The 14155-nt window shown below is 42.5% G+C and overlaps 1 protein-coding gene across 5 annotated transcripts in view; it reads right to left on the bottom strand.

Annotated features, from left to right (window-relative positions):
- SASH1 (SAM and SH3 domain containing 1) overlaps positions 1 to 14155 on the bottom strand; it is a 192639-nt gene that overhangs the window by 14488 nt on the left and 163996 nt on the right. For all 5 annotated transcript variants that reach the window (XM_073337579.1, XM_073337578.1, XM_073337580.1 and 2 more), the window contains 6 exons: positions 13384 to 13527; positions 9355 to 9490; positions 8985 to 9154; positions 6942 to 7151; positions 4643 to 4793; positions 3039 to 3152 (listed from right to left, as the gene is read on the bottom strand). In XM_073337579.1, the coding sequence (XP_073193680.1) occupies positions 3039 to 3152; positions 4643 to 4793; positions 6942 to 7151; positions 8985 to 9154; positions 9355 to 9490; positions 13384 to 13527 (925 nt within the window). The remainder of the gene's footprint in view (positions 1 to 3038; positions 3153 to 4642; positions 4794 to 6941; positions 7152 to 8984; positions 9155 to 9354; positions 9491 to 13383; positions 13528 to 14155) is intronic.

Raw genomic sequence — 14155 nt, 5'->3', positions numbered from 1 at the left:
TTGGGCTAAACGTGTTCAGAAAGATTTTGGTATTTGGGAAAACTGCAGTGAGTGATACAGGTAGTCTTTAGATGTTGCCCTTTCTCCAGCTGTATGGTAGAGTCTGGAAGCTTTATGTATGTTTCCATTTTAGGAGACTAATCTGAGACTGTAAACTCAGGCTATACGACTACTTTACACAGGCCAATTCCCCTTCTAGATTGTGGTTCAGTATTTCCTGTTTGGGACAGCAATGCCCAGGCTCCCTGTGCTACTTCCTGGAATTAGAACATAAATGAGTCTGACTCTATATCTTCTTTCTCAAAAAGAAGTGCTCAGAAAGCTGTATGTACCAGGAAGAATGTCACAGGGCAGATGTGCAATGGTATCTGGGAAAAAAAATTGGGGGGGGGGAGAGGAAGAGGGGGCTACAGCAGCAGATTTTCAACCCTTCTCCAATCTTTACTTTGAGGAAAATCACCCTGCAGAGCCAAGTACTCAAAACGACACAGAACAGGGTGAGTTAAGTATGGCCTGTGTGCCCTAACTCCAGATGTCATTAACTTAACTTTGGCTTTGTTTTCTGTGGTTACATTTCCTTGGGTTTTTACAGTTTTACTGACACAACAAAGATGTGATGGTTGGCACGACAAACAGTCATGGCTTCTTTTCTCGTCATTGACAGTGTCAACTGGTATAAATAGAGAATTAAACAAAGTGACATGGCTACCTGCCTTGTCATTTCTTCTTGTGTTTACTGAGAGAGGAAGGATGATCCAGTGGTTAGGGTGCTAGCCTGGGATTTAGGAGATCTGGGTTTAAGTCCCTGCTTCACCACATTCTTCCTGTGTGACCAAAGGCAAGCCACTTAATATCGCTGTGGCTCAGATCCCCATTTTACAGATGGGGGAAAACAGTACTTCTCTACTTCACAGAGGTGCTATAAAGATAAATACATTAAAATGTGTGAGGTGCTCAGATGCTTGTCTCATGGAGGCCTGCCATACAAGTACCTAAAATAGACAAACAATTCAGCACCTACAGATATAGTATGTAGCAAACTGCGTTCAAGTTGTAATAGATTCTCTGAAAATTTGGAATTGACGCCAGGAGAATTGATATCTACGCATAACAGGCCTCTGTACTTGTCATTAGAAAAAATAACCATCCCTCATCTGAGAACCTGCTTCCTTCTCAGAATGCATTTCCCCTCGCTGTGAGAAAAGCAGATGATTGTCTGGTTGTTCATTATGTGCTTGTACTAGGCTGCTGGTTATCCTCACTTCAACAGAAAAGGGCCAACTGAAGAATGTATTTTGGAAACAAGAAGCATATAAACAATGATGGTCGGTGGACTTTGCAAAGAAGGTGGGACACTCTTCAGACCAACCAGCTTTGACAGAATCCTTTCACCACAAGGAGAATGATCCAGTATAAATCTTACACCCGAAACAGTTTCTCAAAGCAAGCACTGAATGCACTAGTATGTAGAAATGGTATAAAAATGCAGCAAGCCAAAGCTGAACAGCAATACAAAGCATTAGTGATCTCAGTTCTGGAAAGCTTAGATAGAAATATTAGTTTAAACATAAAAGCAAGCATTCTGAAAGCAGGCAGGCAATGACAATTGCTTTGCAAAGATTTTATTAAACTAAAGAAAACGTACAGGCAGCAATTTAACCTTAATGCTAAAGCCTTCATTAGGAGACCTCTTGTGAATATAAGGGAAAGAAAATCAAATATAGGCTATGTAATTTTTTTATATTTTTTTATAAACGTATGTAAAGTAATAAGAATTTTTTTCTCTCTTTAGCACAGTATACAGATTTCAGTCACATTTGAAATACAGTCATCAAAAGCACCAACCTCTGCAAGGGAATTAAACCAGAGAGGTCGAGCTGCTTTGGTCAAGTGACAACAACACTGTAGTGCAGGAGGCTCAAGTTCTGGAGACAATTCTGATCTCTTGCTCTCTGAGGCCTGTGGGGTTTAGTGCATTACGGAGTTGATGCACTTCGGTTCCTAGCATATGGTGATTTGTGTTCCCTAAGTGAGGATCTTCAACTGGCACATTAATAGAGGAGGCACTGACTCAGGAGAAGACCTTCTACCCACCCTCACAGCTGGAAGAAGGAGCTGCAGCCACAGCTACCTAAAAGGGGGAACAGGATCTTTTTCAACTGCATTCTTGGATTCACATTTGCACCGGCCATTGGTGATAAAGCCTGGCAGATGGAGGCAGAACCAGAACTCAGGTGTCTGGAGTGACATCACCAAACTCAATTGATCAAAAGCAATTTAACTGATTACTGAATAAAAAGATGTAAAATTGTTAACAACCCTCTTTCATACAGCTGTTTGTCTTCTTCTACACATGGGACTGTAGCCTCTACTGAGATCTCCCTTGCCATTCAGACACCATCTCCCAGCGTCACAAGCCAGGACAATGGGCAGTCTACATAGTAGGTGGTTCTTGCTCTCCCATCTTGCCAACATTTGGATTCAATTGTCTTGCTGAGGTTCATGCAAATGCTTTAACATCTCAACAACAGGCCCCTTTGATGGCAGGAGGATGCAACATGCATCTCGAGCAAACACACAAAACCACTGCCCAAAATAGAGAACATTCATTTCCAAAGGTTGTTTTTTCGTTAAGGCTGCGAACAACTCCTCCAAAGCTCCAAAGAGAAGTGAAGAGAGTTCCCCTTTGCCAGTACTCCCTTAGCAATAACTATGAATATGAGAACCAGTCTCAAGACTACAACAGGAGATGGAGCAGGAGGAAGATGGGGGTGGAGGCCTGGTTTTCTCAGAACACAATCTCCAGATCATCTGCTTTTCTTTTGTAATCCTATGTCCTCTGTCAGTGCTAGAAAGCAGCAACACCAACAATAACAAAAAGCAATGGCTCAGGAAAAGAGAGAGAGCAAGGATGAGGGAGTGAGAAAGCCAAGTATGAAGCAGCTCCACTTTTAGCTGGAGCATGGAAGCAGAAAGGATGCAAAAGTCGTCTGCACACACAGGCTGGGCATGTCAGTGATTCTCTTTGCTCTCATTACCATTCTCCAGATTTTCACTGCTTTCATAGCAGCCAGAATCCCGGGGGGAGCATCTGCTCAGTCCCTGGCCTTCTATGAGAAGTTTCTCCTGAGACCCCGATTGGTCACTGTTACCTGGAGGAGGTGAGAGTGCACAATGAAAAAAACGCCATTACACAGGGAATCTGGTGCAGGTTCTTGGGCTAAACACTTCCTCTCCTCCCCAAACACTTGCTAGTACCCACTGCGTCAGCCCAGACATCTGAGCATTAGGAGGGGATAAGGCTCTGTGGAAAGTAATCACAATGGGGAATAATGCCATTGGAAGACAAGATACGGTACAATACCCTCATTTTAAAGTGTGAGAACAGTGACGTGAACAACAGAAAGTGCAGCAGGGACTTGTTTAAATGGGATAGTGTCAAAAGGCTTTGACCAAATTACTGACCTATCCTGAAGATGGAAGCCAGGGGAAGAATCAGATGGAATTACTAGTAATTCTTCCCCATGACGGGGCAGAGAGTGAGTGGGAAACTAGTGGTAAGAATTCCTTCCTTCCTTCCTGGCTGGCTCTGTGACTATCCCCAGCACTCCCAGGAAGGGGAATCAAGCTGTGTGCTGGATTCCAGGACTTGGCCCTTAAAGTTTGGTCAAACTGTTTTGTACAGAAACTAAATTCAGGACTGGAGAAATCAAACCACCAATTGCCTGATGCACAGCTGCCGTTGATGTTGTGTTATGTTATGTTCTTCAACAAAAGCCAGAAACTGCTAGTCTGATGCCTATTCTCAGATCATGAAAAAAAGTAATTATGGAGCAGAGCCAGGAGCTGTGCTCACACAGGCTCCAACTGTCTCTGTCCCACTCCACTTTTTGTCCACCCCCATCACATGCAAGAGGAATTCATTCTCTCCAACCCCCTTCCAAATAATGCCTTACATTTTTAAGCCAAAGTGGAAGGTCACTATAAAAACTTTTACTGCAAAAAAAAAAAAAAAAAAAAAGTGAACATATTAAATCAATCTTGTAAACAATGAGGTAAAAATCATATTAAGTGACCAAAAATGCCCCAAATCAGAGGGGAAAAAAGCCTAAAGTTTGTAACTTGAATTTATTCCTGGGGAATGACAGAAAAGTTAAGGCTAGCTCTGTGGAGAATGTATAGTGTAGGCTACTTGCAAACAGTACAAGGAGAGGTCAGAGGAGAAGGGAGAAATGGCACTGTTTGTGAAAGCGTAAACCGACAGCAGAAATCTCTTAGCAACAGTATTGGACCCACTGGCTGTGTTAGCAACACTTGATTTCCAGATGAATGAGCCCCATATTGTTCTCTGACTAGAACCCTGACTATTCAAGCTTAGCTGATGTATATTTTCCTCTTAAAAGTTACACACACACTCACAGGACAGCAGATTTTACAGGAAAATAAATAACTGTGGTGGAGTGAAATGCAAATGTAAAACAATCTGCAATTCCCTAGAAGCCTAGTTATTTAACATAGGCACCACAGAAATGCCTAGACTACATAAGACAATATCAACAGACTCCCTCAACTAGTTTCCTCTCCCAGAAGTGGTCAAAAGAGCCCTCAGCAGGGCACTGGGAAAAAGCCAAAACCCACATACTATCATATTCCTGTAAAAGCTCCACAGCCGTGAGGAGAACAGCTCTGTGCTCCGGGTCTCGGATATTCAGCTCATCCAAGTCTTCCTCCTCCAGCAGTCTGAAAGTGTCCAGATCTTCATAACCATTGAACAGAAAAGTGGGCATGTGCTCCTGTGTGGGGGAAACAGGAAACTAGTGAGCCGTACAACGAGACAAGAGATCTACCACCTGAAAACAAAGGAAAGTTCAACCAATCCGTGCCTATCTAGGCAGTTTCTTCTTCAGCTTGATCTTCCTAACAGATTGTTACTTATTACTAGGGATCAACTGAAATACAAAAAAAAACAAACAAAAAAAAAACAACGACCCCCCCCCCATATTTACTGTAAATGCAGGGCCTTCGTTACGCAGGGCATAGGAGGGGCATAACAATATACATCCACAGACTATACCAGTTCCTCTTTCTTTCAGAGGGATACATTGTTTAGAAGCCTTAGTTTGTACTAACAAGTTCTGTTTTGTTATACCAGGTTTCTTGAACTGCTGTAAATTCACAGTGTCAATTACAATACCCTCGATATGCCATGGCATGCACCTATTATGGCCGATTCTTTCTGCAACAATATTCTCAATGGGTAATATTTTCAAAAGTGCTTAAGTCCCATTTTCAAAAGTGAATTAGGCACAGCCTGTTAATGATATGTCTGCACTGCAATTAAAGAACGCTGGCTGGTCCGTGCCAGCTGACGCGGACTTGGGCTGTTTGATTGTGGTGCAGACAGTCAGGCTTGGGAAGGAGCCTGGGCTCTAAGACCCTGCGAGGTGGGAGTGTCCCAGAGGTTGGCCGAATGTCTGCATCACAATCAAACAGACCCTTCGGCTGAGCCCCGTGAGCCCGAGTCGGGTGGCACAGACCAGCCATAAGGTTTTAATTGCAGTGGAGAAGTACCCGAAGTGCCCCAGTCATGCTTGAAAATGGGACTTAGGTGATTTTGATCCCCCCGTTTCTTTTTCTTGAACTGCTAACATTTTGAGACCAGAATTTTTAAATTGGGCTTAATTTATTGAGCTAAGAGAAAATATAACGGACACGCTCATAAGGAAAGAAGAGGTTACACCGCACTTTTGCATTTTGCACAGCAATACATCACTGTCATGGTGCTTTCACTGGCTTTCAGCGTGCAGTTGCATAGCTTCATACATTCACTGAAGTGAAACGGTTGCACAGACATAAGCCTTGGAAGGGATTTACACATGGACTTTTTTTTTTTTTTTAAACTGCTTTAAATTCAGGCTTTTAAAAGAATTAAAAGTTCATTTTTTTCAAGAGTGCTTTTGTAACACATACACCTCCTGGGTGTGCTGTTCTGTCCCATCTCGTGGCACCGAGACCACTTACAGAGAGTTAAATGAGTCTGCTCTACAGCCTTAGCTAAGAGCCAGTTGGCTTTTCATTCATGCAGTAGAGGCTCATGCAGCTCCAGGGGCCCCAGGTTTGATCTCGCCCGCCAAAGACCGGGGTCTGTCACCGTTACACTTTAAATGAAGCATTCCAATACTAGGAGACATCACTGAAGCTATAAGCATCTGTGTTTGAATTTCATTCCCTCTGTTCTGCAGATCCCTTAACTATGAATTAACAGAACAACCTATTTTGGCAATGTAAGAAGAAAAGAAAAAAATAAAACAGAGGGAATTTTTCACTACTGCACCACAAATGCAAACAACCATGTCAAAGAAATTATAGGACCGCCGAGTACATAAATAGTGTCCTAACCGTTGGCACAACCACCTTCCTAACCCTTCAGCGCCACACCTGCTGTTGGATTTAGAAGCCAATCTCCTCAAACAGCCTGCCCTGCAGGTGCACAACATGTCACATCTTTTCAGTAACAGCGTAATCGGAAGAACAAACTACAGGCACAGCAGCTTATCTCCAACCTGGCTGACCTTGAGCTTCCTGGAACAGGGACGATCAACTCCCTTATTAAAAGAAACAGTAACCTAATGTCCTTTGGATCTATGCTAGGTTTTTTGTTGTTGTACTCGATCTCACTGCCAATCTGTGGAATGTATTAGGATCCTGGCATGTAGGTAACTGACCCCTTCGGCAGTCCATTACACTGGACGTTACTTGTTCTATGCATCAGCTACATCCCCTCTGTAAATTAAGAGCCAATTCTGCTTCCATTACATAAATGGTGAACGTTCCAATGGGTGCAGGATTAGGACCTTACTGTGTAGCCCCTAAAAACTTACTTAACAGCACGCACCCCCCTTCCCATAGGGAAATTGTATCAAGAGAGAATGAGAACTAACCTTTAAATTGATACGATCAAGGAGATCCTCGACAGACTTGGGCTGAGGTGGTCTTCCTTTCCGTCGTCTCCTTGTGGGCCGCTTTGGCTTCTCTTCCTCCTCATTTAACACGTCCACATAGATAAATTTGAAAGTGCCCACTTTGTTGTTCAACAGGCCCATCCAAGTGCCCATGGGAGGTTTGCTGATTATATCGATGATATCACCTTTCTGAAGGCACAACAAGAAAGAATGGGACAGTTAGGCACATAATTCCTATCAATACTCAGGCAAACTCACTATCCTCACTCTGTTTTTCCACTTACACAGAACCTGAAGACCTCAGGGGAATTTGCAAACATGACTCAATCACATACGCTTGTGAGGTGTGTCTTGTCACACCCATTTTACAGATGGGGAAAGAGGCAAACAGAGACTAAGGTCCACATTAAAAAAGCTGCAGTGACGCTGCTGTAGTGCTTCAGTGTAGACACTAACTATAGCGATGGAAGGGGTTTTTCCATCGACCATCCATCCATCGATGGATGGACCATCCATCCATCGATGGAAGGGTTTTTCCATCACCCCGGAGTTAATCCACTTCCTTGAGATGCAGTAGTTAGGTCAACAGAAGAATTTTTCCATCGACCTAGTGTTGTCTACACCAAGGGTTAGGCCAGTATAGCTACATCTCTCAGGCGTGGGGATTATGCCGATGTAAGTTTTCAGTGTAAACCAAGATCATACAGCAAGATCAGTGTAGACCAAGATCATTCAGCAAGCTAGTCACAGATCCTGGAATAGATCCCAGGAGTTCACACTTACACCAGTAGTTCTCAGTTATCTATGGATTGTTGCTCATGCTCTCCACTGTCTTGCTTTTGAACATGGTCAGGCAGCAGAGAGCATCTTCCTTGTGAATGTACTGCAGTGTCTGTGTTTCAGGAACCAGAGTCAAGCCAGTGATATGAAGTTTAAACCACTTTATTAGTTACATGACAAGATGGCTCCTACAGACTCTGAGCACACAGACCCTGGGTGTGACTGCATCATGTGAGTGACCTCTTATAATGGGAGGCCCTCTGGTGATTATTCCTGGCTAATTCTAAAGAGACCGTACCACAAGATACTACTCCTACTCTGTGTCTATCAGCAGTTGCTGTTTCAGCTCTAAAAAAGGAGTACTTGTGGCACTTTAGAGACTAACCAATTTATTTGAGCATAAACTTTCGTGAGCTACAGCTCACTTCATCAGACGCATCCGATGAAGTGAGCTGTAGCTCACAAAAGCTTATGCTCAAATAAATTGGTTAGTCTCTAAGGTGCCACTAGTACTCCTTTTCTTTTTGCGGATACAGACTAACACGGCTGCTACTCTGAAACCTGTTTCAGCTCTGTGGCACTGTTTGTAGCTAGTGCAAATTATAATAGACTCAATTCTAGTTCGGTGCAGGTGGACTAGGTCTGGCAGCGTAGGTGGCCACCTAGACACAGGGCACACAGCGTGGGAAGTGTGCAAAAGTGAACTTTATACTATCTTTGCAGCCCTTTCCCCACAAGGCTTGTCCTTGACAGCAACCAAGAATCTGGCTCAGAATATTTATTTGATCAGGAATTAACAACTCTGGCCTGTTTCAGCTGAGTTCTTCTGCTTGCCTGTTGCTAGAAAAACTCTCTCTGAAAATTGATTTTTCAAATCCGTGCAGAGTGGAAGTAAATTTACAGCATATATTTTCAGTTCCACAGTAGTTAACTCCCCCACTCCCTTCACACATACCCCTCCACTCCCTTCTCTGCCTGCCCCTTTGGAATTTTAAAGCAGGTTTGCTTGGATTTAGGAAAATACTAAGAACTACTCACCTATATTTTATCACCCAAACAACTCCTAAGAGCACATTGCAATACCAGAAAGAGACAGGTAACGAGAATGCAGGGAGCACAGCCTCAGTTAAATAAGGGACTAAGTACTGTGTTAGCCTTCCTCAGACTAAGCTCTTACTGACTTTTCAGTGGGAGTTTTCCCTGAGTAGCATATGTCATTTGATCCAAGAAGAAAACTGGTACCTTAAGTTTCAGGGAGTCAGTATCATAAGGGCTGGGTGTAAAATCAGTGTGAACCCTGGCTCGTCCACAAAAAGGTCCCCTATAGGGAGGCTCTTCATCATCACCATCTTCAGACTTGACACTCTCCCGGTTGCTGGCTGAGGAATCTGTCGTGCTCACTGTCTGACCACCTGTGTGGGGAACCAGAGTAACAGCTTAAAAAAAAAAATATGCTTGTTAGAAGGGCTCATCAACACCAATTCATTTCTGCCACTGTCAGAGATGAGATGCAAACACGAAAATGCTCATAAGAACTTCATTTTATTTACTGTGGAAATCTATGTGCCCTGCAGCAACAACAACAAAATGATGCGATTATAATTGAACTTACTCATTGAGCTCTGACCACTTAAGGAGCTCCTCAGGCTTTCTACTGAACCACCAGCTTTCAGTTTGGGCTTATCCAGAGAATCAGTCTCTGGCTGTGGTGACTGCGGAGAACCTGGCATTACATCAGGGCTGGAGTCCTGAAAGAGATTTGAACCCATTTCAGATTGGCAGATTCCCATGGAAGATGGCAGGGACTGCTTGCATGTATCTTAAGAGAAAACTTAGTACATATTCTACTACATGTTACCAGCAAGGACAGAAGTCATTAGGATTTATTTATTGTCGGCATTATGGTAAAGTCTAGGGGACCCAACAGAAGTTGGGGCCCCACAGTGCTAGGCTCTGTATAAACACATAATAGGAGACAGTCCCTGCCCCAGGCAGCTTACAATCTAAACAGACAAGACAAAAACAGGTGAAAGAAAGGGGGCATTATCCCCATTTTATAGATGGGGAAACAGAAGTTAAGTAACTTGCCCAAGGTCACAAAGTCTGTGGCAGAGCTGGGAATGGAAACTCCTGAATCCCAGTCCAGTGCCTTAATCACAAAACCATCCTTCCTCCCCAGGTTCATTCGTTTGCTCTCCCTCTCTGATGTATTACAATTTAGGCAACCATTTTGTATAGTATTTTTAAAATCCCAAACTAAACATTTTGCTTGATGCATTGTTAGATGTTTAAAACCCAGCAGAGAGTTTTTCCTTCACACAAAACTCCCAGTTTAGAGACAAAAAATTAAGACACTAAATATTTTTAGTGAGAACATTTGCTATAGGCTTTTAACTGCTTGTCAACTTTCCCAATCAGGCATTTGCATAATATAAGCAAAAATAAATAGCGTCCATGTAAGTCAAAACAGAAATGACCAGATGGGTGAGGTAATATCGGGTCCTGAAGAAGAGCTCTATGGAGCTTGATAGCTTGTCTCTTTCACCAATAGAAGTTGGTCCAGTAAAAGGTATTACCTCACCCACCTTGTCTTGCTAATATTCTGGGACCAACACAGACAACACTGCAAACAAATGCAGATATGGAAATTTTAAACTTCTTGCCACAAATTACTGTCATTTTTTGTTTGTGTATGTGAAGAGAAAAACAATTAACTGGAAAATGCAACCCAGACACAAAGAAATTATAAACAAAAGCAAGGATGCTTAGACACATATATGAGGAGGCAATTTCTGTGTTCATTCCTTCATGCATTATAGACAATCCAAATGCATATTATCCATATTGAAATTGTGACAGCCTATCGGAAGAATGGCTCAAGCAATCATTTCCATTTCTGGTAGCTATTTGCAGGCAGAGCAGCATTTGCATGTTTTTGAACACATGCTGGCAGCAAAGAGGCACTTAGTTTGAGAAATGATGCCACAAAGATAGATGGTACAGCATTTAAAAAACAAAACAAAACCCAACCCTGCTGATATACAGAATAGTTGGCATTTTCACAGACGTGTGGTCATGAAACCATCTGAATGAAACCTATTATTTACATACTGCAGAATCATCAGGAAATATCTCCCCAGCATATGACTCTACAGGTCAAGCGAATCGCCAGAGAAAGCAGAAGAGCAGAAGCAGATCACTAACCCAATGTGCACACAGTTTTTCAGATTTATCTCATTCCTAAGTAGAATATCCAAAGGGTGGTTTGGCCCAAACATCTTATCTTTAAAGTTCCATAATACAGGAGGAAACATGACCTTTGTTGCAGCTTATTATTTCTTAATTGAACTGCCCATTTGAAATGAACAATTAAAAAAAAGTATCACCCGCATAGATCCAACGTGGCTGCATACATACTTAGGAAGGGGATTCCATACTGCATACATACTTAGGAAGTGTGAGCAACACTGCACATGATTGAGGATGACACCACATGCTGCGTTTTTAAAAATGTACTGATAGAACAATTCCGTTTGTCATTATTTGGAATAGGATTTAGTTATTTTTAAAAATATATTAATAATTATTATTATTAACATTTGTACGATGGTAGTGCCTCAAGGCCTCATCCAGATTGGGCCCAGTAGTGCTGGGCACTGTTCTAATGTAACTCACTGGTGAGTGTGCATTCCAAGGCCACCTTCCTCTCTGCGATTCGCAAAGGGTATGAGTTGGTACAGTCCCAGCTAAACAGCCGTGTCTCTTTAGCTCAAGCTGTAACAGCTTATGCTTTTAGCTCTGGAGGTTACCTGGTGTGTTAGCCAAGACTTCGGCTGCCACATGAACAGAACAAACAACAATCCCTGCCCCAAAGAGTTTACAATCAAAAACGAAAGTTCCGGACAAGCAGCATGGGCTTGAGCAAGGCAGCCCAGTGTGTGTGAAGTGATGGACAATAATCATTACAGGGATGACCAGTGAAGTAACTTTGTTCAGCAGCTTTGGTTCTACAGTTCCACCTGCCACCCTAAACCTTACCACTGCTTTCTTCTGGGGCACGTGTGGCCTAACACTCATCCCTTCTCTTTAATAACATCAGGTAGCCCATTCTCAGGGAGTTCAAAAGGCACGAGGTGGGAAGACTGCAAGGCAGAGCTATTTCCTTCTAAAGTAAACCCATTCTCTAGTTCATTGGGATGACAAACACAGCAACATGCTCTTCTCCAGCCTATAAAGCACAAGGGAGAGAGAGGGGGAAAAACCCACCCCAAATCTCCCATTCTTGATGCTCCTTTCTAATAAGTTTTCAAGAAAAATTATTACAAAATTGTTTTGGCTAGCTGCTAAAGTCCTCTCCAAAGACCGCAAGAATTAAATGAGAGTTATAGTTGGTCACACTAGTCTGGTGCTGCAGGTCCACATTTATCAGGGCAGTTAAAATTATGACTTGATAGCTATCACTTGCATTAGCCTGGGATCAGTCTGCTTCAGTGAAGAGAAATATGGATCACTTCATTTGGGAGCAAAAATCCACAATGCTCATTATTAATTTGAACCGTAATTGCACCTACAGGTCCCAGCCCCACTGTACTAGGTATTGCTCAAACATATACCAAAGAGAAGGTTCCTGCCCTGAGGAGTTGATAGTTCGAACCGGATCTTCAACATCAGAGCGGAGTACTGTTCAGCAAATGACAAGAGAGAAAAATAACGCCTGGAAGTATGTAGCCAAGCTGTCCCAAGAGGTATCACCAGAGGACTGCTGATAAATTATCACTATGATGGTATATTTGTTCCTGTCCACCAATAGCATGCTCCAGCTTTCTAACACTGCAAGGATATGCTAATTGGCTGCTGATTATTAAATGGCCACTAGAGGGTAATATTTATTAGAGAAAATGTTGCTTTCCCAGCTGTTTTGTAAGCAATTACTTACACATTACAGGTGGAAAGACTGATTTATCTTTTTTTAGTTCATTAGACGCTTTGACAATCCACCAAACCAAAGAAGATGAAGTCTGCCAAAAGGGATTTTCTCGGAGAGAGATTTACTTTGGCCAGAGTAAATTCAAAGCACAGCTTTACAACTGCATACGCTGATGGCTGCTTTTAAGAATGAACTGTACAAATCTGTGATGAAGCAATGGTAGAAACAGATACAAGGTGTATCTATTTTCACAGGCTGCTGCGGGGGGAGCGGTAGGTTAGCTCTGCTTACGAGAGGGGAGTTGTATGTGTTGGGTTTTATAGGGAGTTCAGTTAGGGTGTCAGCTGTATTTTAATTTTAGTTTTTTGAACTGGTACAAGGAGCCAGGGCTCTTTTTATCACTGAAGAAATCCAAAGAAATAATAAATAAAATGATAGAGGTGGAACGACAACACGTCAGTCATCTCCCTCTACTGAACAGTCACCTCGAAGGAGATCTGAGACTGAATGGTCATGATTAGGTTTCTATAAAAGACATTTCTATAAAAGTGAGAGGTTTAAGAAAAACACAGGACTTGCCATACCACATTAAGTCGCACAGAAAAATTTCTTCCTGACCTCACTGGACCTTTGGGAGATACCTTGAAGCATGCGGATCAATAGCCCCTATAGTTTTTATCCTAGCAAGTATAGTCCATTGTGAGCATTACATACCTGCTCTGACAGAGAGCTGCTATATTTTTTAGACATCCTTTTCTTCATGGTTTCTTTTACAGACTTCACCTTTTTGCCAAGAGATATACGGGAGGCAGAGGGTGATTTGATCACTTCTTTATAAATGAAGTCTCCTTCTTTGCCCTGCAAAATAAAATAGGGGGTTATGTCTATAAAATAAAATACAAGAGCAAATTCTTGCCACGCTGCCTGCCTGTTATATCTCACTCCAGCGCTCAGTGCAAAAAGGTATCCGGGGGTGACACGAAGGTAGCACAGTGTTTGGTTCACTGCTCTCAGCTTCAGCATGGAATCCTTCTCTTTTTTGGCCTTGACAATAAACTCTGTGCATAAACCACTGTAGCATTCTCATCGACTCTTGATGCTTCTCAGACCTGATTATAAGAACTGGTTTGCGGCTCTAGAGGTACTGCATGAAGTTATGTTGGGGATTCAGTAGAGGGCGTTCCTCCGCTTTGAGTTACCATTGAACATTCGAGCTGTTAGGCAACACTACCTTCTGATACAACATAAAATCGTAGTCCGATCTGTTGCTTGGTCAGTAAAGATCCCCTACCCTTTTTACACAAGAGTAGGCATTGCTAACCTTGTGATCCTTGCCAAATACTTGCTTGGATAACTGCATTCTGCCTGCCTGAATTCCCATTTTATTTTCAACTGGATAAGCTGCATTCTCTCTTCTAAACTGTTGTGTAGGTTTCCTATAGTTTAAACTAGTTGCTGCATCCACCACACGTGTTAAGTGGCTGCA

Source organism: Lepidochelys kempii, chromosome 3 (assembly GCF_965140265.1).
Source record: "Lepidochelys kempii isolate rLepKem1 chromosome 3, rLepKem1.hap2, whole genome shotgun sequence".
NCBI lineage: Eukaryota > Metazoa > Chordata > Testudines > Cheloniidae > Lepidochelys > Lepidochelys kempii.
Note: the sequence above shows the minus strand (reverse complement) of the source record. Positions and strands in the feature narration are given on the sequence as shown.